Raw genomic sequence first — 24917 nt, forward strand, 5'->3', positions numbered from 1 at the left:
TAACTTCTATTACAACTTCTTCGAATATATTATTTTTAAAATCTATATTTTTAAGTTTTAGAATAGTATATCTCGTCGTTAGTATATCTTATTTATAATTAGAATTTATCTTATTAAAAATTTTTATTTTAATATTTTAATAAATACTGATATTATCGGCCGTAAAGATATTATTTTAGATTATAAAAAATAAACAGATATAATTTACTTTTATAAAAATTTTACTTTTTTAATTAAGATATTTATTTACTCTACTTATATTAAAATTTCTGTTTATATTATAAAATAAGTTGTTATTTTATTATACTTAAAAATGTATATATTAGTTAAAACTAAGCTTATACTTAAAAATACTAACTATATTTCTTAATTTAAAAATTATACTAATATCTTACTTTATATATATTTAGTAAATACTTTTTTCTTTTTTATTAAAACTATTAATAATTTATTTAAGCCGATTATTATTAGTCGTAGAGCCCGTCTTAGTATATTAATAAATAATAAGTATATTACCGTATATACTATTAATAAAACTATTATTAAATTTATTTATACTAATCTAAGTTCTTCTTCGGTAATTATTATTTTTAATTATAAATAGTATATTACCGAGTTGTTTATTTATTCGGATATTCTAGTAAATATCTTATTTATCAATAAACTATTTTTAGTTAAATCTATTTTTATATTTATAAATATTTTATTTATAATAAAGCTGCTTAATATTTTTATATTTTGTCTATTTATCGATTATAATTATTTTATATTTTTAAAAATTAAATCTGGTAATTTTAAATCTTTTTTTATTCCTTTAAATAGTATAATTATATATAAAAATAGCTATAAAAAAGAACTTACAGATCTTATTATATTTTTTAATATATAGATATACTCTAATAGTTTAAATATTAGTACTGTTAATATACCCGAAAATTAATAGCTATATATATTAATAAAAAAAATAATAATTTTATATTAGTAAATCTTGCGTCTACTAACTATCTAAAAAAGATTATAATATTATAAATAAAATATTTAATTTATTATATAAAGCCGGAAAAATATTATTTGCTAAATTTTATATACCAACTATATATTTTATATTTATTATATAAAAATTAATTAACAGTATATTTAAAGATCGTACTATTGTTGATTTATATATTATAAATAAAAAAACTAAAACAGATTTTTATTTTATTTTTATTTAAGATAAAATTTTTTATATACTCGAAGAATATCTTTATATTTCTGTTTTTAATATTATTTACTATTTTTATTAGTAGTCTATTTATTTTTTTTACTAAAATTATCTTGCTGTAGTTATTTATTGCAGTTAAAAATTTTTTTATATTATTATTATAAGATTTATTAATTTTGTCTTTTTTATATAATACTAAATAAATCTAGTATTAAAACTGTTTTATAAATTTTATTATATATATATTAATAATTTTACTGTTAGTTTTAAGATATACAAAAATTACTATAAATATTTATTTACTGTTTTTAATATATTAAAAGATATAAATTTAAAGCTTAAGTTTTTTAAGATATATATTAGTTTTTTATCTGTTATTTTTTTGGTTAAAAAATTAATATTTTAGGTCTTATTATATCTGAAGATAAAATTAAAACTATTTAAAATCTTAAATTTCCGAAAATCTTATTAAATTTTAAGTACTATCTCGGTTTTACTAGTTGGCTTTATTATTATATAAAATATTATTTATTTAAAACTATTTTATTCTAAGAATATAAAATATTTTTTTTTATATATTCTAACCAGCTGAAAAAAGTCCCGAACCGTCTAAATATTATTATTAATATTATATAATAAAAATATTAATAGCAAATCCTACCTCTAAAAAGATTTATATATTTAAAATATTATAATATAATTTTACTAGCTCTAAAATATTTATTTATTTTAATTAATTTAAGTAGTTATATATCAATCTTAATACTTATTATACTAATATAGATATTATAATATACTATCTTTATAAATATAAATATAAAGATTTTTTAAAATTATCTCTAAGAATATCTATTTATTTAGTTTTATTTTTTAGTTACTTTTTAACTTCAGCAGAAAAGAACTACTGGCTAACTAAATTAAAAATATTATATTTAGTTTAAGTCCTCTAAAAACTTTATTATATAATTTAAACAGCTAATTATTTTATTATTTTTTATATTAACTACTCGAGTACAGTTGTCTTATTAAAATAGATATCTTTTAACATTATTATTTTTAAATAATTAAATCTATATCTAGCCTGTATAAATTAATATATATAATAATTTAAAATATATATTTATTACCGTTCCGGCGTTACTAATATTATAGTAGATATTTTATTTTATTTATTTTAAGAAAGTATTTTTTATACTGTTTTAAAAAAAATATAATCTTAAAGATACTCCGGTTAATATATATCCCGTTAATATATATATAATTAAAATTTTTAATATCTTTCTATCTATTTATTTTATTAATTTTATATTTACCGTATATTCTATCGATTTTAATAAAGTATTTAAATAATATATTTATAATAGCTATATATTTAATAAGTATATATCTAAAATAATTACAGTTCTTAAAAAAGATTCTAAAACTAATATATTTTATATATTTAAAAATAGTTTGTTTTTTATACTTAAATATATTATATATAATATTATTACTAGTTAAATAACTGTTTATAATTATAAATATATTAATAATATTAAGAATAATAAATTTATAATTTTTAAAAAACTATAAATATACTTACTATAGTTACTCGCCTCCAAAATTTTTTATATAATTTATAACAATTAGTACTACTAAAAATTTAATAAATATATTCTAAAACTAAATAGTCTTATTTTATATAAAAAATATAAGCTATTTTATTAGTATATCGCCCGTTGTTTTATATATTTTAAAAATAAGATATATTACTATCTACTATATAATACTCTTTAATCAATTATTTCAGACAATCTATTTAAAACTATTATTATAGTTTTTATTATCAAGCTTCTAAATAAATATAAATATAATATTATTCTTATTATAATTAGAGTGGCTAACGGCCAGGTCAGGTCAGGTTAATTGGAATTTTTATACCTGACCGCCAGGTTATAACCAGATTAAGAAAATTTTTATACCTGACTATAGTATAGCTAAAAAAAAAAAATTAATTATTTTAACTATTCTTAATACTAAAATCTGCCTGCTATATCTATTTAGACTCTAGTATAATTAAGATATATCTAGATTAAGCGGTTATTAACCTGACTATCTTAACTATTATTTAAAAATATATAGAAACAAGTTTTTAAAATTAGAAAAAAATAATTAAAAGAAGTATTAGTATCTTCTTTATTTTTATTTTAAAGAATTAATTAGAGATTTCTAATAATATTAATAAAATTTAGTTTTTTATAAAATTATGGTTCTTACAGCAAGAAATATATATAAAAATATATAATTACAGCTTGGTTTTAGCTGTATATTTTAATTATAATATATAATATTAGAAAAACTGTATATTTACTAATAATCAGATTACTAAAAATAAATATATTATTTTTATTTTACTATTCTTTTTTTTACTTTAGCTTAGATAGTCTATTATATTCTTATTTCTATCTAAAAGAGCTGAATTGTTTGTATAATAAATTAAATTTACAAAAAAATCTATATAATACTATTTATATAGTTTTTCTCGGTAATCGTACTTTCTAATAACTATTTTATTAAATATTAGATACTATAAGGGCAGTCTACTATTTTTATTTTTTTAATCTAATTAATTTTTTTTATTTTTTTTATTCAGTTGATCTTTTTGATTTGTTTAATTTTTTTAATTTTAAGTATTTTAGAGATCTGCTATTAACTATACTAATCTTATTTTATTTATTTAGTTTAACCGACTTTTTCGTATAATAATAATATATATTTTAAAGTTTTTTTATATTTTTTTTTTTTTCTTTCTTTCTTTATACTTAAAATTCTTGTATCTTAGTATTAAATAGATTAGTTTTTAATTATTTAAACAGCTTTTATAGATACTGTATTTTTTATAGAAAGCTTTATATAAGTTTTTTTTAAACTTTTTTTATAAATATTAAAATAATCTAATTAATCTAACTAATCTGACTGACTAAAATAAATAAAATACAGCAGGCGTCTTAGCTGTATTTAAAATATAATAGATTATATTTATATAAAAGTATATTTTAAAATAAAACAAACTATTTTTATAGAATTTTCTATTTTTTTTTTCTGTATTTATTATTTGCAGAATAGTCTTAGAATTATAAGTTAATTATAGTTATCTGGTTTATTTTTAGAAAATACTATTAAACTTTTTTTTTCTGTTTTTTAGATATTTACAAACTATAATAATATTTAAACTAAGATAAATTTTTTAAATTAGATTTTTTTTTTTTTTAAATCTTCAGATTACGCGCGTTGCAAAGAATCGAAAGATTATTTTATATCTAATTTATAAAAAAAAATACTCTATTTTCCAGAATTAATAATAAAAAATAATCTTTTTTAAAGCCTGTATACAAGCTTGAAAACTGCTATTTTACTTCAGTTAAAAAAAGATATTAATAATATAAAATAGTTTTTAGAAAGATGTAGTATTTTCTAATAGAATCTTTTATATTTATTATATTATCTGTTTTTATATTCTATAATACCCGGAAATTAAAAACTTAAAAATTAATTTTATAAGCTACTATCTTCGCAAGAATTATAAAAAAAAAATACTATTAATAATATTTAAATAAATAATTAGTTAGATATTAAGTAAAGGACTATTATAGGTATTTATTTATTTTTTTAATATAAGTTTTTTTTAATTATTATTTTCTCTAGGTCTTTATAGCCTATAATAAATAGAATTTTTAGAATTAAATTTTATACTTTATAATTACTTGTCGTCTACTATTCCAAACTATCAAATATATTTAATTTAAATAAATAATTAATCTTATAGTTTTATTTTTTTATTAAAAATCAAGTTTTTTTAATTAAGTATAAATTAAAAAATATCTCTTAAAGTTATTAAAAAATATATATATATAGCTGTTATTAAAGTTCTTAGATATTAAAAAAATAACAGTTATAGTAGACTACTGGACTAGTTCTAATTAGAAAATATTTTTTACTTTAACTAGATATTTTTTAATAGAAGATATAGATTATTATAAAATTCTACTAAACTTCCAACCGGTATTTAGATTTTATATTAATAAAAATCTAGCTATAATTATTCTATTAGTCTTATATAAATATAATCTGTTTTATCGGTTATTAGATATAATAACTAATAATACTAGTAATAATAGTTTAATATTTAATATAATTTTATTTAAACTTTAAACTTAGTTTAGTTAAAGTATCCAGCTTTATAATATTTTACTTAATCTAATTTTGTAATAATTATTTAAAGCCAGTATTATATATTCTGTTTTATTTATATAATTCAGCTTATAGTTAATACTCTTCTATAGAAACTTTAGATTAAGATTTTAAATAATACTATCGAATATATATAAAAGAATTATAATAAAAGTCTTAAAATCTTTTTTAATATTTTAAGAACTTTTAAAAAAATATATTCTAAAAATTATTTATAAAAAACTAATATAAAGAGTTTCTACTATAATAGAGACTATCTAAATTAGTTTTTTACAGACAGATTCTAAAAATTTTCTTTTAATAATAGCTAATAATACTAATTCTTAATTATAGATTCAGAAGATTGTATGATTTATAAATATAAGTTTTTAATATTATAAAAAGTTTTAGCTTATTTAATAATTCAAATCAGACTTAGTCTACTATTTTTTTCTTAACTATAAAACTTACTAAAACTTAATTTATTTTATAATTTACCGGGTACTTAATTTTTATTAAGTAATTAATAATTTTATTTAGTACTATAATTATAATAATATTCATTATCTTTATTCTATTATAATTAAGTAGAAACAGATAGAATATTTTTTTAAGCTTTTATATTTTTTTTTTTTTATATTATATCTATCTAAAAACAGTAGGCCTACTGTTTATAAGATTTATAATATTTATAATAATTTTTTTAATTATCTGGATTACTTAATCAACCAACTGGTAAAAAAGCGGGTATTTTAAAAAAAAAAATTCTTAAAAACTTGCAGAATATATATTAAAAACTTTAAAAATACTACTATTATATCTACTAGATAGAAGACTATATTTATATAATTATAATTATTCTAAACCTAATATTAAAGCTTAAAAAATTTAAAAAGAATATCTAGCTGGATAATAATACTAACTAGTATTTTAAATATTAAATTATTTTTAAGAAGATATTCTATTTCTATTATAGTTAGAATCTGGTTATTAATATATTATTAACTATTTTCGGATTACTGTCAAGCCTAAATAAAGCCTTTTATAATATTTTTAAATATTAAAGACTTTTACCGGCAGCCGAAATATTTAAAAAACTTAAAATATATTTAGATATTAAAAATATATAGCTTATTAAAATATTTTTAATTAAACTAATATTATTTTAGATATTATAAAATATATTAATATTTTTACTTACTGGAAGTCCTGCTGTAATTAGTTTTCTATTTTTTATTAAATAGCTAGAAATTTTCTTTTAGTTGCTATTAATAGTATTAATATTAAATATTTATTTAATAATTTTTAAAATATCTGCTATTATTATTAAAGCTGTTTTTATTTTAATATAATTAAAACAGTAATACTTTAGATATATACTAATTATTTTATTATTAGTAAAGAATACTAGAATATTCTTAATAATCTTAATTCGGATTCGATTATCTTTATATCTAAAAAGTAAGAAAAGAATAAAATAATTATTATTTTTTATATTAGTAAAAATAAGAATATAGATAATCTTAAAAATAATCTAGAAAATAGATTATTATTAAAAATAGAAAAGCTAGCTTTATTTAAGTCTTTAAATATTATATATACTTAGATAAAAATAAAAACCCGGCCTTTTTAATTTCTTTACTATTATAATTATTATTTTAAACAGTATAAAAAATAGTATAATCTTATTAGTTTATCTAATATCAAATTTTATATTTCTTATATTAGATTTTATAAATATTTTTTTTAAAATATAGTATATTTCTCGGAACTACAGGAAAAGAGGTCGAGCAGATCAAACAGATTAAACAGATTAAATAGATTAAATAAATTAAATAGGTTAAATAGATTAAATAGATTAAACAGATTAAACAGATTAAATAGATTAAACAGATCGAGCAGATAAGCTAAATCTAAATAATATTACTATACTATAATTAAAAGTATATTATACTTTATATATTATTTATATAAAAAAAATATATATATTACTAATTAATCTGCGGTTATTAATCTATCTATTATATCTGATCTTTCTGACCGGCAGGTATAAACAGTTAAAATAATAATTATATCTTAACCTAACTATAACCATACAGTTAAAATTTTTTTATATCTTAATCTAACCGCCAGGTTATGGTCAGGTTAAGATTAAGATATAACGGTCAGGTTAATCCACTCTAATTATAATTAATAAATTTACTAAGTATATTAGTATTCTGAAAGATTATTCTAAATAGAAAATAAACTAATAGAATTTTACTTTTGTCGATTATATAAAGAATTATAATTAAAATATTTTAAAATTTTTTATCTCAGATTACAATACTAAATTTATATTATTTTTTTAGAAAGGTTTTTTTACTATACTTAGTTCTATATAATTATATTTTACTATATTTTATTTTTAAACTAATAGTTAGTTAGAATAAATAATTTAAACTATTAAAATAATAATATATTATATCTATATACAGTAATAATAGTAGTCTACAGCTATTTTATTTATTATTTTAAATATTAATTTAAGTCTAAATATTTTTATAAAAAAATATTCTATAAATTAATATTTAGTATAAATCTTTATTAGTTATAATATTTTATTAAATCTATACTTATTTATATTAAATATTCTTATAAGATTATTCCTGCCGATACTTCCGCTGTTTCTATTTATAAATATTTAAAGTATCTATTTGTTTAAGTTATTTATTTTTTATTTAAAAATACTAATATCGAAAGACTTAAAACTGTTTCTATTAAAACTAAAAGATATTCTAGCTGTTTTTATAAAAACAAAAAATATAAAGCCAAAAAAATTATTATCTTTAAAAATATTTAAATTGTTTAAAACTTTTTTTTTTATTTTAATATAAATAAAGTATTAAAGTTCGCTGTAGTTTATATAAAAAAAATCTATAACCTTTATTATAAGCTTTTTAAGTTTAAGTTTAACAACTATATATATCTATATCTTTATAAAAAATATAATATTTCCGCTATTTATAATATTAGTATTAAATCTAAATTATTACAGTAGTATACCGGTCTGTTTTATATTATTATTTTTATCGGTTATTATATATATAAACTTAATCTTTTTAATTTCTAGTATATATATTTTATTATTTTGATTACTTATTTTAAGCCTGCGGCTTTCGATAAAAATCTATTTAGTTATTTTAATATATTTTTTCCGAATATTATAAACAACTGCTTTTTTAAATAATTAGACTGTTAGAAAGTTACTGCTGTTCTTAATAAATATATTATTTTACGTAGTTAATATTGTACTCTGGTTATTTAGTACTTTATATATTAAAAAGAATATAATTTATAATTTAATATATAAATATATAAAAATAATATTACTGTAGAGAAATTAATTTATAATTATAAACAGTATATTAATATATCTTATTATATCGAATACATCGAACTGTTTATTATTTATATTTAATATTATATCTAGTATTTTATCTTTCAGTCTTTTTATTATCTACTTTTTTTTTTTTTATTTTTATTTACTATATTATGTACTCTAGCACTACTTAAATTATATATATAATTCTTAATATAGATATTATTTTTAAGACAGTAGGATTTGTAGTATTTTCGTGCTTATTAAAGTTTTACTGTATATCTAGTTATTACTTTATATACTGCCTACAGGTATTCTTTGGTGCTACCGACTTTTTTTCTCTTTATCTTGGGATAAAACCACTTCTTATATATCAAGATATCCACGTTTATCGTACACTGCCATAATTATTTTAATTTATTTATTCGGGTATACCAGTCTCGGCAAACTATATTATATTTTAAATATTAAAAAAAATAAAATTATTACTGTTGGAAATATTAAATTTAATAAAAATTTAGATTTAAAGATCTATAGTTTATCTAATAATAATTATAATTATTTTTAAATATTAGTACTAGTTATTCTACTAATTTATAATTTATATAAAGTTAATATAAATAATAAATCTAATATAAAAGAACTAATTAAGTAGTATATATACCAGCCGGTAATACTATAATTAATTACTAATATTTTAATACTAATATTAATACTGTTAATATATACAGATAGTTTTAAAAATATTATTAATTTATTTATAAAAAATTTCTTAAAATAATAGAAATCTTAGATTTTATATTTATTATAATTAGTATATACTCCCGGTATATTCCAGATTAAAAACTATAAAAAAATTATTAAACTAGTAATATTTAAATAAGCTATATTATTTTTACAAGCTAATAAATAATAGAAAGCTATAAAAATAAAAATAAAACTATTTATTAAGTATAGTATATAATATCTTGTTAAATTATTTATAAAATATAGAATAATATTAGAATACTTAATATTTAAAATTAAATTTAATATTAATTATAAAATATATAAATATAAGATCTGTTATATCGCCTGTAGCTTTTTATAATAATATAATATTAATTATAATTTTATATATATTTTAATAGTAAAAACAGTAATAATAAAAATATTTTTTATTTTTATAATAATATTCAAATATATCTGCAAGTAAGATAATATTTAATAAATATTTTTATATAATAAATTTTATAATAATAAAAAGATTTATATAACTTTACTAACTAGTTTTAATAATAATATTAATAAAATCTGTTTTCTGCTTTTATTTATATATAGTTTAAAGTAATCTGTAAAGAATTAATATTATAAGTTTCTTACTGCTACTATAAATATTTAAATAATAATATTTTAAATTAATAAGTATTTATTTATAAAAAAATATAAAGAAATTATAATCTTATATATTAATAATATTTAAATTACTACTTCTACTAAAAATCTTATTAACTTTATATATTAAGATTTATTAAAGTATTTTATTATTATAGATTTTAATAATACTTTCTAATGTTTTAAAATTAAAATTAAATATTTTATTAATACTATTTATTTAACGCAGAAAATCTTTTTTTAATATATTATTAAGATAGTAGATCCGACGAGTAAAAATTAAAAATAAATATTTAAAAAAAAGATTAAAAACTATTAAGTTAGTATTAAAAATATTATATATTTAATAATACAGACTTGTCCCGATATTATATTTATAATTAAAAAACTATTTTATTATATAAATAACTTAATAAAATAATATATAAATAGTTTTTTATTACTATTCTGCTATTTACGCCGGACTAAAAATTATAAAATTTTATATATAATATATTAAAAAAGCAGTCTAGTTAATAAGCTTAAAATTATAATTAGTTATATTAATATTAATTATACCAGCTGTTTTAATATATACTATTTAGCTACTAAATATATATTTATATAAATAAATAGTTTAATTTTTTGGTTATTATATCTACAGATTTGGATTATTATTGTAAAGGGAAAAGGTCAGTTAGGTATAGAATAGTAGCAGTCTATTGATTTCAAGACTAATCCTTACTATCCGAAGGTCTAGCAAGATTCTGAGAGTTAAATACTAAAGAGGGTTAGAGTCATTAATATCACAACCGTTATATAAAAAAAACGTGAGGGACTCGTAGGCGGCCCGCTAGAATATCGAAAGTTATCCGTAATAATTAGGCTCCCCTTCCTATGCGGCTGTCCTCAGCAGTGTATAGGCGGTGTAATACTGCTGTCTCGTTATCTCGTTCGAAAGATAGAGTGCCGCGACGGCTATTATAGTAAGTTGATTAGTTTTTGCTTGCTTTCTGCCAGTTTTTCTTTAGTTTTTCTCGCAAAGCATTCAGCTTTTCTAGTCTTTCTGATATTAACGGCACCCCTATTTTTATAAGATCGTCCTCGATTCGGAATCTAAACTCAGAAGAATAACCTATTAGGACTTTGAAAGAAATTATTTTTATAAAGATATTCGAATAATTATTATATATAAATTCTGTCTTATTTAATAAATTTACTTAGTAGTTTTAATACTCGGTTATAAAGCAGTATAGGTAATATTCGAGAACTTAATTAGCTCTTTCTATTTAGCTGTTAGTTTGCGGGTAAAACGCGGTCGATAACTATTTCTTAATCTTAGTTTAGTAATAAAAATCAGATTAAAATTAATTTATAAATACAGAGCTTCTGTTTATAATTATATTATAAAAGACTTTATATTTTAGTTTAATTTTTTAATAAAATAGTTCGGCTAGTTCTTCTGCTCGAATTATATATAATACTGCTATAAAATAGTTTATTTTTATAAAACAATCGACAATTACTAATATTAAATCTATCTAATAATTCTGGTAGTATAGTTCGGATAGTTCTATAATAAAATTTATAGTAATTTTAGTCTATAATCTCGATAGAATTAATAGACTTTCGAATTCTCTATATAATTAATATCTAGCTGCGGTTTAATATTAGCAGATAAAATATATTACTATATAGTCTTTTATATTATTTTAAAAACCAATCCAATAGAATTTTCTGTGGAAAAGTTGTTTAGTTCTATTTTATTCAAAGTAACCTACTAATAAATTATTATAGTATTATTATAGTAACTTTTAATATAGGCCTTTTACCTCTAATATATAAAGTCTATTTTTAAAATATAATAATCTATTCGTTGTAATTCTCCAATATTTAAATAATTTATTTTTCTTTTTCTGGAATTCAGAATCTTGATTTTAAAGAGTTTTAATTAAATTTCTTAGATTATTATTATAAACAGATTTATAAATCTTTTCGGCTTTGCTTGTATTTTTTGTAGCTGTAATACTAGCAGATTATTTATAATTTATTATATAAACTATAGTTTAATCAGCTAATTTTATACCGGCAGCACCTATAGGCCTGCTTAATACTATATAAATACTAAGTCTAGATTTCTTCTATAAAAATATTTTATTATATTTAAACTAGAATTTTCTAATTTTAATTATTACCGAGATCTTAAATACTGCTGAAATAAATATTAACCGGTTATAAAATACCTGTATAATATTATTATTATAAAAGCTTTTTACTGGCTTAAATAGTTTAAATAGAATATCAGCAGAATTATTCTTATCTAATTAATATTTAATTATAAAATTAAAAGAAGTTAAAATTATATACTAATATACTTAATATCTATTAAGCCGGGATTAATTTATAAATAATCTAAGATTTGTATAGTTAGATAGAACTTTAATAAGATACTAAGCTTTATTAAGATATTAATATTAATATTTAAAAAAGTAGATAATAATAAAAAATTCTTAATCCAGAGTATTCCAGTTAAATTCTGTACCCGAGAATTTTCTTAACCAAATAACAACTATATAGTATTATTCTATTAGTTCCGGTTGGATTAAAATATCTACTATTTCTTTATTACAGGCGTCGGTTTTAATCCGAATAGATTAAATTAGATTAAAGAAATAAAGAAGAAGAATAGTCTAGAATATATTAATAAATCGATAAAATACTAGTCTTTTGTCTAGAGCTAAATAATATATTTCCGGTTTCTTACTATTTTAACTTTTCTTTAAAAGATTTATCAAAGATAGTACTAATAAAGAAAAGTTATAAATAAATCTGTAGTAAAAGTTATAAAATTCTAAGAAGATCTAAATATTATAGTAGATAGCAGGTAACAGCTATAAAATAATAGTTTTAATTCAGTTAGAATTTATTGTAATATCTATAGAAAAAATAATATATCTAAGAAATTTAATTTATTACTAAAGAAAGAAGTATTTAGATAGTTTAATATATAAATTAGTTTTTTATAGTTATATCAGCACTTTCTTAATATATTTGATATATTTATATCTTATTATTAAAAAGATAAGAATATTATTTAGATATGTAATATAAATAACATCAAGAATATTATATAATACGGAGTATATATAATTTTAAAAAGAAGCAGATATATTAATTAAGCCAAATAGTATTACTATATATTTAAAATAACTATAATATATACAAAACGCAGTCTTCTATTTGTCTTTTTTCTTAATATAAATATAATAATAGATATTTTAGATATCGATTTTACTAAAATATTTATATCCAGCTAATCAGTTAAGAATTTTAAAGATTAAAAATAGTAAATATTAATTTTTTATTATAACTTTATTAAGTTTATAATAATCCACGCATAGCTGTAAACTTTTATTTTTTTTAGATATAAAGAGAATAGGGGCTTCTGCAAGATTTTTAAATAAATATATTTTTTTATTAGCAGTATTTTTGTTAATATAATCTTTAAGTACTAAAAGTTCTCTTTCCGAAAAAAAATAAATAGATCTAAACAGGAATAATTCATCTTCGAGAAGATCGATAGTATAATTCTTATTATAATATTTAAAAAGAATTTTAGATTAATTAAAAAAAAAGACATCGGCAGATTTGACTAGTTCTAGCAGAATAGAATTATTTTAATAATATTTTAATTTTTTATTATTATCTGAAAGCTATAGTTTCTCTAGGATTTTAATAATTATATAAATACAGGCGTAATTTCAGCAAGTTTTAGTAAATTTTTAAGAACTTAATTTTTAGATTTAATTAAATTTAAATTATTATTGCTTGTTTTAGAAAGACAAATAAATTTTATAATTAAACAGAATAGTTATAAAAAGTAAGATTAAAATATCTTAAATAATAGTAATATATAGTCTGATAAAATACTGTTATACTTTTCTTAAATCAGTAATATCTAAAAAAATATTTTATACTTTATAGCTGATAACAGAGGTATAATTAATAGTTTTAAACTATAATAAAAATTTCCGGGATTTTAAAAAAAAGTATTATTATATAAATCTAATACTAACTAAATTGTATACCGCACAACTATTAATATTTGTATAGATTTTTTTAATATTAGATATTTATATTAATATTAATATCTTATCAGCTGTTTCTATTTTATAATATAGGGCCGAAACAGAAGAATTAGTTTTAGTCTACTCTATTTTTCTATATTACTTTTTCTAGCTTGTAGTTCTTAAATTTAAGCTGATCTCTTTTTTTTTTAAGAATATTAGTTGGCGAGATACTCAGCATTATTATATAAAAAGTATTATAAAACTTTTCTAATTAGATTAGAATAATTAGTTTTAGAATTAAAAGATTAAGTATTCTTATAGAATTATAACTGTTTTTATAATATATTAGACCTGTTAGATCCCTGTTTATATTTTTATTTTTGTATATATAGATTCTAATAATAAGTAATAAAAGATATTATCTTGTTTTGTTCCTCAGACAGTTAGTATATATATTCTTTAATATAGTAACTAAAATCAGAAAGTAATTTTATAAAGAAAGTATAGTTATATTTCTTTTTAATAGCTCTAGAAAAATATTATTCTAAAGTATTAAGATAGATATAAAATTTATAAGAATCTTAATTATTTTACTGTCGAGCTTGCTCTAGCTGGCTTATTATATTAGGCTTAAAAATAGTAGTATTTTGGATAAAAAAAAATATTTATTTAGTAAAAACAGATTATAAATAGTTAATATTTTTTTTTTATTTTAGTAGTAATTTTTTAAAATAATAGTACTATCTCTGCCGACAAGTCGTGCTTATATAGCTTATAGCCTCGAGAATCTTATAATAGTTATTATAAAACTTAGATAATATCTTCTAAAAATTATAATCTAAATTATAGAACTATTTCTAGCGTTTTTAAATATTAAAGAAAAGTTCGAATTATAGAATATTTTTGATTTTAATATTTATTTTAGATTTATTTAAAAAAGAGAAAGTTTTCTGTTGCTGAGTCGGTGCTAATTTAATATTATTATATTAGATTTTCTATTATAGTTCGGCAATTTGTTTTTTTAACCGCTAATAATCTTATAACTGACTAATAGTATTTCTAACTACGGTAAAATCTTCTACCGAAGAATCTAATAGTAAAGGTAATAAACTATTAGCGGTAGAAGAAGTTTCTGATTCGGAACTGCTATCGGAATATAAGAATTATAATAATATACTGTATTCTATAGATAACTAAAGAAAAAGAATTAGAATTGTAAAGAAAAAAGATTAGTTAGATATAGAATAATAGCAGTCTATTAATTTCAAAACTAATTCTTACTATTCGAAGATCTAGCAAGGTTCTGGGAGTTAAATACTAAAGAGGATTAGAGTTATTAATGTTACGACTGTTACGTAGAAAAGACGTAAGAGACTTGTAGGCGGCCTGCTGGGGTGTCGAAAGTTATCCGTGACAATTATATTAATATATAAAGCTGAATATATAGTTTTTTATACTATAGATAAAAAAATCTACTAGATTATTTATATACTTAAAATATTAGTTTTTAAAATATATATCTAATAACTATTTACGTCAATAATAAAAATATAATTATATTAATTTAAAATAATTAGTTTTATCGGAAAACTAAGTATATTAATATTATATTTTATTAAATTTATAAAACTATTTAATATAGTAATATATAGCTAGAATATATTAAATTTTTAGAAAATTTTACTAACTTATTTATAAAGCTTATAGAAAATATTAAGTTTAATATATTAATAAAGAAACTAAAAATACTAGAAATATTTATATAAAGTATTAGAACCGAAGCAGTTTATAGAAATATTAGCTAGCTATATAAACTGTAATTCAAAGATTTTTTTTATATATTTATTAAGTTTTTAATATTAAGAAACTTTATAAATTATTTTTTTAGAAAAGAATAATAGTATTATAAAGTTTTTCAAGAAGATATATCAGTATTAATAGCCTAAAATTGCCGGGTTATATAACAGCCGGAAGTAAAAATATTATATAATAATAGCCAGTTCTTTTTTTATAACAACCAATATAATCTACTAATAAAATTTGTATTGCTTCAGCCTTCAGCCCTTTGAGTATATCCTTCCACAAATTGTAGATATGTCAGATATAGGTTGGCCCGACCTTGGTGATCTTATTTGACGAACAGCTGACGGAAGGATGCCATACAGGCGACAATATTTGCTATAAGATAGGTTTGTGAGTTTTGGTGCTAGTAGTCGAATAGATGGATATACAAAGAGGCAACGTACCAACCGTGGCTTCAATAAAGCTCTACATCCAAAGCCAAGATATATCCGGATTCTGGTCTCGACGGGCGACGACGGCCACTCGAACCACGGCCACAATGAAGATAAACACGGCTACGGAGAGGATAGCTATAAGGATCATTTTGTGACGGAATGGGATTCGGACGTTCCATAATAGAGCAATCGGTAAACTGATGACTAGTTTTCACGCACAGTACTCATTAGCTCCAATCTGAGATTAATATAATTTACTGTAAGCTTTATGGGGATTTTCTTACTGCAGACATCTGTTATCACATCCAGCACCAGATTGGTGATCAGCGCTCGAAACTCAAATTGCCCAGCTGCTTTTTGCGCACAGTGTTCTGTGAAGCAGAGACAAGGGCAAATTAGCATAAACTAAAATCACCACACTAAGAAGGGGAACATGCGCATTCAGCTTAAAGATTACCTAGAATGTGTACTTGGCTGTTCACGAGACAGTTGTACTGGATGTCTCCCAGACACACCAAGTAAGTTCCCGCTACCAGGCCCACTACACACCAGAACCAAATAGACCAAGAGCGGTCCGTGCCGGCGATGCGACGGAAGAAGATCAGAAAAGAGGCCTTGTTGGACCAGAGACATGTGTAGAAGAGAATCAGGATAGCGCATTCGGCCCTAGCCAGTCGCGAAAGCCGGGCCATCACCTCCATAGTTGGCTGGACCATACCGTCCTCCAGCGCAAAGATGTAATACATCGAATCTAACTGTGTTTCCCAGGTAATCGCTTAGGTCAACAATATTAGCCAGGCACTGATTATGAAGGCATCATCGAGCCAAAAGCGTCAAAGCGTCACGATACGCGCTAAGGTGCGAGTTGCGATGAAGAGGAACGAGATTGCGGTTGCTCCCCAAACAACACCCTACACGCGAATTTAGTGTAAGTGACGGCGACCAGCGGTGAAGATAATCACATAGATAGACGCATGCTCGTTACATGCAATGAATGCAGGACCCGACACTTTAGCACTGGTGTCATTTTGAAAGCTCGTCATGGCAGGCAAAGAGACTGATTAACACTGAAAAGTGAGTGTCATAAGAGCTTTTGTAGAATATCAGCGGTCAAGCAAGCTTTGAGCGCAAGTGACTGACAGGAATAGATTGGGGGACCGCTTCTTACTATCAGTGCCACGTAGGGAGAGCAGGTAGGTTTGGGGACAAAGGTGCGATGACTTCGATTTCAATTTATGCCCTCAAGTCCAGTCTCAACAAGGAATCATACACGACCATCAGCTTATCGCCATTTCTCAAAGCACGAATACCAGCAAAGTGACTGTGATTACGTCCCTTCGACGCCTCGGCTTACATGGTAGTACACGGAGCATGTTTTTATCCCGTCGCGCTTGCAGGTTCGAGCACTATGAATGCAGCAGACTCGTTTTGGGCTGTGCATATAGCCTTGGCTGACCCAATGGTCGAAAATCACGCCGTCTCGCTCAACGCTTCGTAGTTCGCTTTGATGAGGACATCACAGAGAACAAGCTTTAGCTTCTCCTCACTCGAGTGGGCTTTTCTCATGTTCGTCCCTCTATGATGCCAGTCACATCGGGCGCTGATGTACGGTGGGCGCCTTTTCGTCATTCGGCTCAATATCATAATCCGTGTGCTCAAGGTACCGGGGTTCTCAGCGCAGTACATAAATAAGAAGACTCGCAGCGTATTTTCAGATTATATCCATCAAGTTTCAGAGGGAAAGTAATAGATTCAAAGGCAACGAACATAATCAAGACCAAGATGCTTCTAGAATTCATGACCCTCGTGGCTGACTTGGTCGAGTCAATCTGGGCTTTCAGCCCAGGCATCATTCAAGTATCTATGATCCTGTCTACAACAATGCTAACCACCTGGACGATCTGGAGACTGTGGCGATTTACCATTCAGCCATTGCTTCGACCTCATGAACCAGTTGAGCTTCCATACTGGATCCCATGTCAGTGCTTAATCCCTGTATAATGGAGGGTACCAGGACTAACAGCTTGCAGACTTTGGTATGCTCCCATGACTCCGTCCTCTTGCCTTGTGCTGAGATAAAGATGTATAGGGCATGCGGGTGCCTTCTTCAAAGATTCTCATCTGCTGATGAAGAGAGCCGTGTATGTGGCGATCTGAGGACCATAACTAGATGCTCCCAGAACGCGGGTAACTAATTCACCGCCTAGGCAACAATTGCAGTCACGCGAGCCTTTTGCACTGACCCTCGCTGGCGACCGGTACTATGTGGCAACATCGCCAGCCGACACCCGCCCTTTTTTCGCCAATGCAAGTGCCCTGGGCCTGGATGGCTTTCTCAATCAGGTGTTGATCGGCTTCGGTTGTGGATCAGAGCGGCTTCATACCCTCTGGCAGCGCAACCAGCCCAGCCCCACAAACCCGAAAGGCAAGAGTCTGATCCATTTGACCGAAGATCTCTTTAAACATCATCTCCTTCCTGGACCGACCTTCGACAGCTTGTTGAGCCGGTATCGTGGGGCAATCGAAGAGTTGCCCCCCTGAAACCACTTGGAAGCAGTCTACCCCACACTGACTGGCAAGGAGACAGAGGCTATTTCTCTTTACGACCTGTGCTCTGATTTCATGATCAATGCCACACAGATGGTTCTGTTTGACCCTGCTCTCTTTGCTATCGATCCTGAGATGACAGTTGAATTGCGGGCCTTCACCGACGAGTTCTGGCAGCTCATATATAAATCAAAGTTCATTGACAGCACGCGAGTGCGTCAGATCCTGGCTCAATACACCAAGGCGCTCTCCACCTATCTACGGTTACCGCCTCAGACACGGAACCGTGAGGCATGCCTTATCCGAACGTTGCTCCAGACCTATTCTGAGCTGGGGATCCACGAAGAAGACCAGGCGGCCATGATGGTTATGATATATTGGGCGTAGGTAGAACTCCCTCGAAGAAACGTCCAATGTAGCATTAACCCAACGCTCTTTCCAGCGGGGACGCCAATGCATATAAAGCAGCATTTTGGATCCTGGCCTACATCGTACACGATCCTATATTGCGGGAGTTGATTCATAAGGAAACAGCTCCGGCAGTGGGCCCTGAGGAACAGCTAGACATGACTTATCTACGCCACAATTGCCCCCGGCTCTCGTCAGTCTATCACGAGGTACTCCGGCTAACCAAGCGCGATACGGTGCTTCGTCGGGTGGCTCAAGATATAGAGCTAGGCGGAAGGCTGCTCCGAAAAGGTAGCTTTGCAGTAATTCCCTCTTGTCAGTTGCACGACAGTTGCGAGACGTATGGACAGGATTCGCTGTCCTTCAATCCCGATCGCTTCCTCAAACAACCGGAGCTGACGCAAGACCCTGGTTATTTCCCGTATGGTGGAGGATTATACTACTGCGCGGGTAGACATTTCGCAACTCTGGAGATCTTCTCCTTTGTGGCTCTGGTACTGAACCAATTTGAGGTAAAATTTGCGTGGCCGGACCAAAGCTTTCCCCAAAAGGACGAGAGTGTGCTTACATTCGGAATCTCACGGCCATTACCAGGTGATGATTTGTATGTATATTTAACGAGACCTGAAGGCGTGGAGCACTAGTGGAGATTGGCATGTGTCAAATCGGAAAGGAAGTATGGAGATGAGATTTTGGAAGGGGTGGGCAGAATGTACGCGGTCGGCATGGGTGCACGAGTTAGGGCGAGACTGCCTGGCCTGTGGGATTCAATCGATTCGCTTTCCGGCTGTATTTCGCCTTTCCTAGTGCTAGCAAATTAAGTTAGTCGCCATCAAGATCCCTGTTACAGTACATTAGCCCGTGCCTTAGATCGCTTAGTTTGATTCTAAGTCTTTTTTCAACTGTCACCCACCTCTTTGTTCATGTTTTTCTCATCTCTTCCTTTGCTGCTCCTTACTTCTGGCTTTCTCCTAGACTTTTTACGCCAATACCCGCGTTGAATACTCCATACAACTGCGACTGCTTGCCCTGTCTGCTGGCATCTTTTCGCTTCCCTCCACTGTCGGTTTATTCCACAATGTTACTTCTTTTATGTGCCACTTTTCTGTTGGCCTGGACTCTCTACAGTCTTGGTGGTCTGGTCCAAAATATCGGCCGTGCCCGGAGGCTCGGAATTCCCTATCATGTCCTACCAGCCAGTCCTGTCAATCCGCTTTGGGTCGTTCTTGAACCAGTCATTTTCTTCATTCTGGATCGTCTCCCCTTTCAACTTGGCCGAGTTAGCTACTATGGTCGGCGTAGCTGGCAGTTTGCTGACCGAGCCCAGTCTCATCTTCGCATGGGTGATGCGTGGGCACTGGCAACCCCATCCGAAGTGTTTGTCTATGTTTGCGATCCCGAGGCCATCACTCAGATCATATCCCGTCGTGTGGACTTCATACGGCCAGTGGAGCTGTATAGTACGTCATAGTCGTCCTTTAGTACCGTACAAAGGCATGATTCTGACATACACTCATACACTTCCAGAACTGCTTGATGTGTTTGGCCCCAACGTGGCAACTGTCAGTCTTTTCACTCGAGTCCTCACAAATTCCTCCTGCTTACCGCCATACATTGGCAGACTCTGGGTGCCGACTGGCAACGCCACCGCAAGATTGTGGCCGCACCGTTCAACGAGAGCTTGAATAGTTTCGTCTGGGACGAGGCCATCACACAGGCCCAGGCGATGCTCGCGTCAACTGGATCCTCGCCCGCTGGCGGGTTGGGAGCTGACATCCGCACCTTAGCGCTCAATGTCCTTGCAGCGACCGGCTTCAAGCGACCGCAATCCTTCCACAGCTCCCAGGAAGCACAAACCCTGGAATCCCGCTCCTACAGCGAATCTCTCAATCTCGTGATGAGGAACACCTTCTTAATCATGATTATTCCCCCCTGGGTTCTGAGGCTTCCGGTGTTCCCTAGCTGGTGTAGACGCGTCGGACAAGCCGTTGAAGACTTCAAGCAACATATGCTTACCATGGTCAATCTAGAGAAATCGCTGATCGAGCAGGGTCAGCCAGGCACTGGAACGCTTATGTCCTCCCTGATCCGCGAGTCCGAGGTCACCCGCCACAACAACCGCAAGCCCCTCACGATCCACGAAGTTCTTGGGAATATCTATGTAATCAACTTCGCTGGCCACGACACCACCGCCAACACAATGACGTACCTGATGTTTCTCCTGGCCGCCTATCCGGACATCCAGGAGTGGATCGCAGAGGAAGTTCAGACGGTCATTCCCAAAACCGATCAGGGGAATGCGAGTTACAAGGAGGCGTATCCCAGGCTTAAGCGCTGCCTTGCTGTGCTGGTATGATCGCGGTCATGCTCCTGTGTTGCCGGATACTTTTTTTCACTAAAACATTAAAAATTTCTTTTTCTTTTTGCGGAGTAACAGCTTGAGACCGTCCGCCTATACCCAGCCATTCAGGCCCTTCCCAAATGCGTCGCCCCTGCCGAAACCACCCTGCACCTCCCCGAGAGTAACTGCACTCTCGTGCTCCCTCATGGAGCCGTCATCTTTCCTAGTCTCCTCGCAGTACAAACCCACCCCCGCTACTGGCCGGATGAGCCGCAAGCCTGGCATCCCCGACGATGGATCCAGACTTCGAACACAAATAGTAGCGCGGGGAGCACGGATTACCTTTGTCGCAACGCAACGGAGCAGCTCGCGCGTGAGGAGATCATCGAGCCGCGGGCGGGAACTTACATCCCCTGGTCCGCCGGCGTGCAGGTGTGCGCGGGCCAGAAGTTTGCGCAGGTCGAGACTGTGGCGGTCTTGGCTTCCCTCTTCCACGAACATCGGCTCCGGGTCGTGCTGCAAGAGGGAGAGGATTTTGCGGCGGCGCAGAAGCGGCTTGTGGCCAAGACGTTGGATACGCATCAGCTGCTGGTGATTCAGATGCGGGATCCAGATAGTGTCAAGTTTGTTTGGGAGTATGTGGGGTCAAAAGTGAGTGGGAGCTTGTTGTAAATACGTTCAAGTATGAGGTGGTATTTGTATAGAATAAGTGAAGGGAGACAGCTGCTGAATTGTGTTTGACTACGTATAGTGCTTTTAGCATTGCCTGCGCAATATTGCCTGAATGGTGCTTTGATGAGCATGCCATATGTGGAGATGGCACCTCTGTCGCATGGTAGATATCATTGTATTTCTGTCGGGATACGTGACAGATTACTCTGTGACAGTTGACAGCTGGTTTGTGAAGCAGGAAGGAATTTTCTGGTTCAGATATAGGACAGCAGTAAATACAGAGCGACAGAGCGACATATCCATGGATGAATGAATAACTAATCGATAGTAACTAGTCAGCGGAAGGTTGCCGATCACTGCGGAAAGAACCTCGGAACTTGGAATCGGAAACTTTCCGGAACATGGAAGAAGTATATGCCGACGTTGACCGCTTGCATCTGCCGCGCCACCTTGACTCAAATTGCAGGCGGAAAATGTATTGTTCCGTTTGCGCCCGCCTTAAGAAAACCATCCCACCATCTTATCAGCCCACTTGCACATCGTTTGCCTTTCCCCTCTCACAAATCCCCATTCCCCGGCTCCGGCTCTGGCTCGTCACGATGGACTCCGCAGCTCAGGCACGTTATGATCTTATCCGCGAGAACCTCGCTGAGGTTCTGAACCCCGAGATTCTCGAGGGTATCCTGGCCGAGGGCCGCCATCCCCGCATCTACTGGGGTGAGTCAGTCTAAACACCGCGCTTATTACCTGCACCAACTAATGATTTCCTGAAATCAGGAACGGCCACCACTGGCAGGCCCCACGTCGGCTACTTCCTCGCTGCCCTCAAGATCGCCCAATTGCTTCGTGCTCAATGCGACGTCGTCGTCCTGCTCGCCGACATCCACGGTTTCCTCGACAACCTGAAGGCGCCGCTGGAGCTGGTGGACAACCGCGCCCAGTACTACCGCAAGGTTATCACCGCCATCCTTGAGTCCGTCGGCGTGTCGACCGAGAAGCTCGAGTTCGTGCTCGGCAGCTCCTACCAGAAGTCCCCCGAATATGTCATGGATGTCTACCGCCTGTCGAGTTTGATCTCCGAGTCGGATGCCAAGAAGGCCGGTGCGGAGGTCGTCAAGCAGACCGACAATGCCCCCCTGAGTGGTCTGCTCTACCCCGTGCTCCAGGTTCTGGATGAGGAGCACCTGAAGGTGGACTGCCAGCTGGGTGGCATGGACCAGCGCAAACTCTTTGCCGCTGCCGTGGAGTGGCTGCCCAAGCTTGGTTACCGCAAGGTATGTCCGCCCCCAATCGTCTGTCCCGGGATTGGTAGAAGGCTAATCACTTTTACCTAGCGCGCACATCTCATCAACCCCATGATCAGCGGTTTGAAGGGTGCCAAGATGAGTTCCAGTATCGAAGGTAATATGCATTCTCACACGACCACGCGGAAGCCCCAGACTGACACCTACGCCGCTTAAACAGACAGCAAGATCGATCTCCTCGACTCGGCCGACAGCATCACCAAGAAGATCAAAAAGGCCGAATCCGCGCCCAAGGTCGTCGAAGGCAACGGTGTCATCGCCCTCGTGGAGTACGTCCTCCTGCCCGCCGCCGATCTCAAGGGCAAGAAGGAGTTCCGCGTTGAGCGCAAGGACCAGGAGCCCCTGATCTACACCGACATCAAGCAGCTCGAGGAGGATTACAAGAACGATGGTGTATGTTTTTCTTTGCTCACATCGCCCCTTTTTAGCCTTCTGTTTGCACCTTCATTACTAACCCTAACTCTCTGCAGTTGACGCCACAGATGCTCAAGCCCGCCGTCGCGGACGGTCTCATCAGCCTCATGGCCCCCATCCAGGCGGCCTACCAAGCCTCCACCGAGTGGCAGGAGATCACCGCCAAGGCCTACCCGCCTCCTGTCGTCGAGAAGAAGCAGAAGAAGGTCAAGAACAAGGGCACTCGCCACCCCGGTGCTGCCGCTGAGCCGGAGAAGCCGGCCACGGAGTAGGAGATTTCGAACAGGAAGCTTTAGCGTACGATATACAAAAAGCACGTACAGTTCATCTAGAACTTTTAGCGATAGACCACTTTTCATGACAAATGACTCTGGAAGTTTTTGATATCTTTTTTCCGGGGAGAGGTACAAGATGTTGAGCGTGGCCAAAGATAGCCTTAGATAGAGCCAGCGGACTGGCGTCTGAGTTTCATCACATCAAATGACAGGACCAACGTATGTGTATGTAGTACTCAAGTACTAGGTAAGTAGGTGTAACTATGGCCGCGGGCTTAAGCATGCCTTTGCAATGTCCAGCAATTTAACCTATCAAGAGTGAGTGGTGCCAACTGCATAGCGTGGTCAAAGTGGAGCCGGTGTCGCACGGCAGAAAAGGCTCTAACTCGATTTAGTCTACGCTTATTCCGACCACGGACGGATACGGACGGATCGCCCACGGCGGGCTTGCCATATGCCCAAGTTATCGATTCCGGAGGGATGCACAGTTGTCCTCAGTACTCATGCAATGTGATGTTCATA

At 29.3% G+C, this 24917-nt stretch overlaps 5 protein-coding genes across 5 annotated transcripts; 4 read left to right on the forward strand and 1 right to left on the reverse strand.

Annotated features, from left to right (window-relative positions):
• Nucleotides 1-16246: 16246 nt before the first annotated feature.
• Nucleotides 16247-17477, reverse strand: BO95DRAFT_493806 (uncharacterized protein). The gene is made up of 5 exons (XM_025590772.1): nucleotides 17397-17477; nucleotides 16892-17345; nucleotides 16719-16805; nucleotides 16444-16638; nucleotides 16247-16375 (listed from the first exon to the last, which is right to left on the reverse strand). Exons 2-4 carry the CDS (start codon nucleotides 17178-17180, stop codon nucleotides 16466-16468), a joined length of 549 nt encoding a protein of 182 aa, XP_025443643.1. The 5' UTR covers nucleotides 17181-17345; nucleotides 17397-17477; the 3' UTR covers nucleotides 16247-16375; nucleotides 16444-16465.
• Nucleotides 17478-18297: 820 nt separating this feature from the next.
• BO95DRAFT_472598 (cytochrome P450) lies at nucleotides 18298-20092 on the forward strand (the record flags this gene model as incomplete). The annotated part of the gene is made up of 5 exons (XM_025589665.1): nucleotides 18298-18412; nucleotides 18524-18575; nucleotides 18642-18946; nucleotides 18992-19364; nucleotides 19424-20092. The coding sequence occupies 5 exons, from the start codon at nucleotides 18298-18300 to the stop codon at nucleotides 20031-20033; spliced, it is 1455 nt and encodes a 484-aa protein (XP_025443644.1). The 3' UTR covers nucleotides 20034-20092.
• Nucleotides 20093-20339: 247 nt separating this feature from the next.
• On the forward strand, nucleotides 20340-22687 carry BO95DRAFT_410859 (cytochrome P450). The gene is made up of 4 exons (XM_025584196.1): nucleotides 20340-20849; nucleotides 20917-20951; nucleotides 21011-21739; nucleotides 21827-22687. The coding sequence occupies exons 1-4, from the start codon at nucleotides 20468-20470 to the stop codon at nucleotides 22400-22402; spliced, it is 1722 nt and encodes a 573-aa protein (XP_025443645.1). The 5' UTR covers nucleotides 20340-20467; the 3' UTR covers nucleotides 22403-22687.
• Nucleotides 22688-22940: 253 nt separating this feature from the next.
• BO95DRAFT_441563 (tyrosine tRNA ligase) lies at nucleotides 22941-24311 on the forward strand. Its single transcript, XM_025586203.1, has 4 exons — nucleotides 22941-23119; nucleotides 23180-23676; nucleotides 23737-23803; nucleotides 23867-24311. The coding sequence occupies exons 1-4, from the start codon at nucleotides 23002-23004 to the stop codon at nucleotides 24178-24180; spliced, it is 996 nt and encodes a 331-aa protein (XP_025443646.1). The 5' UTR covers nucleotides 22941-23001; the 3' UTR covers nucleotides 24181-24311.
• BO95DRAFT_441564 (uncharacterized protein) lies at nucleotides 24177-24602 on the forward strand. Its single transcript, XM_025586204.1, has one exon. The coding sequence runs from the start codon at nucleotides 24189-24191 to the stop codon at nucleotides 24390-24392; it is 204 nt and encodes a 67-aa protein (XP_025443647.1). The 5' UTR covers nucleotides 24177-24188; the 3' UTR covers nucleotides 24393-24602.
• Nucleotides 24603-24917: the final 315 nt, after the last annotated feature.

Source organism: Aspergillus brunneoviolaceus, assembly GCF_003184695.1.
Source record: "Aspergillus brunneoviolaceus CBS 621.78 unplaced genomic scaffold BO95scaffold_23, whole genome shotgun sequence".
In the NCBI taxonomy this organism is placed as follows: Eukaryota; Fungi; Ascomycota; class Eurotiomycetes; order Eurotiales; family Aspergillaceae; genus Aspergillus; species Aspergillus brunneoviolaceus.

What these genes read in the sequence shown, in the direction of transcription:
- BO95DRAFT_493806 (XM_025590772.1), bottom strand. Translation starts at nt 17,180, where the DNA reads ATGTATTACATCTTTGCGCTGGAGGACGGTATGGTCCAGCCAACTATG. An exon ending in CAGCCAAGTACACATTCTAG is followed by an intron (nt 16,806 to 16,891) that starts GTAATCTTTAAG and finishes TCTGCTTCACAG; the next exon opens with AACACTGTGCGCAAAAAGCA. An exon ending in TGTGATAACAGATGTCTGCA is followed by an intron (nt 16,639 to 16,718) that starts GTAAGAAAATCC and finishes CGTGAAAACTAG; the next exon opens with TCATCAGTTTACCGATTGCT.
- BO95DRAFT_410859 (XM_025584196.1), top strand. Translation starts at nt 20,468, where the DNA reads ATGTTACTTCTTTTATGTGCCACTTTTCTGTTGGCCTGGACTCTCTAC. An exon ending in ACGGCCAGTGGAGCTGTATA is followed by an intron (nt 20,850 to 20,916) that starts GTACGTCATAGT and finishes ATACACTTCCAG; the next exon opens with AACTGCTTGATGTGTTTGGC. An exon ending in AGCGCTGCCTTGCTGTGCTG is followed by an intron (nt 21,740 to 21,826) that starts GTATGATCGCGG and finishes GCGGAGTAACAG; the next exon opens with CTTGAGACCGTCCGCCTATA.
- BO95DRAFT_441563 (XM_025586203.1), top strand. Translation starts at nt 23,002, where the DNA reads ATGGACTCCGCAGCTCAGGCACGTTATGATCTTATCCGCGAGAACCTC. An exon ending in CCATCCCCGCATCTACTGGG is followed by an intron (nt 23,120 to 23,179) that starts GTGAGTCAGTCT and finishes TCCTGAAATCAG; the next exon opens with GAACGGCCACCACTGGCAGG. An exon ending in CCAAGCTTGGTTACCGCAAG is followed by an intron (nt 23,677 to 23,736) that starts GTATGTCCGCCC and finishes ACTTTTACCTAG; the next exon opens with CGCGCACATCTCATCAACCC.
- BO95DRAFT_441564 (XM_025586204.1), top strand. Translation starts at nt 24,189, where the DNA reads ATGCTCAAGCCCGCCGTCGCGGACGGTCTCATCAGCCTCATGGCCCCC.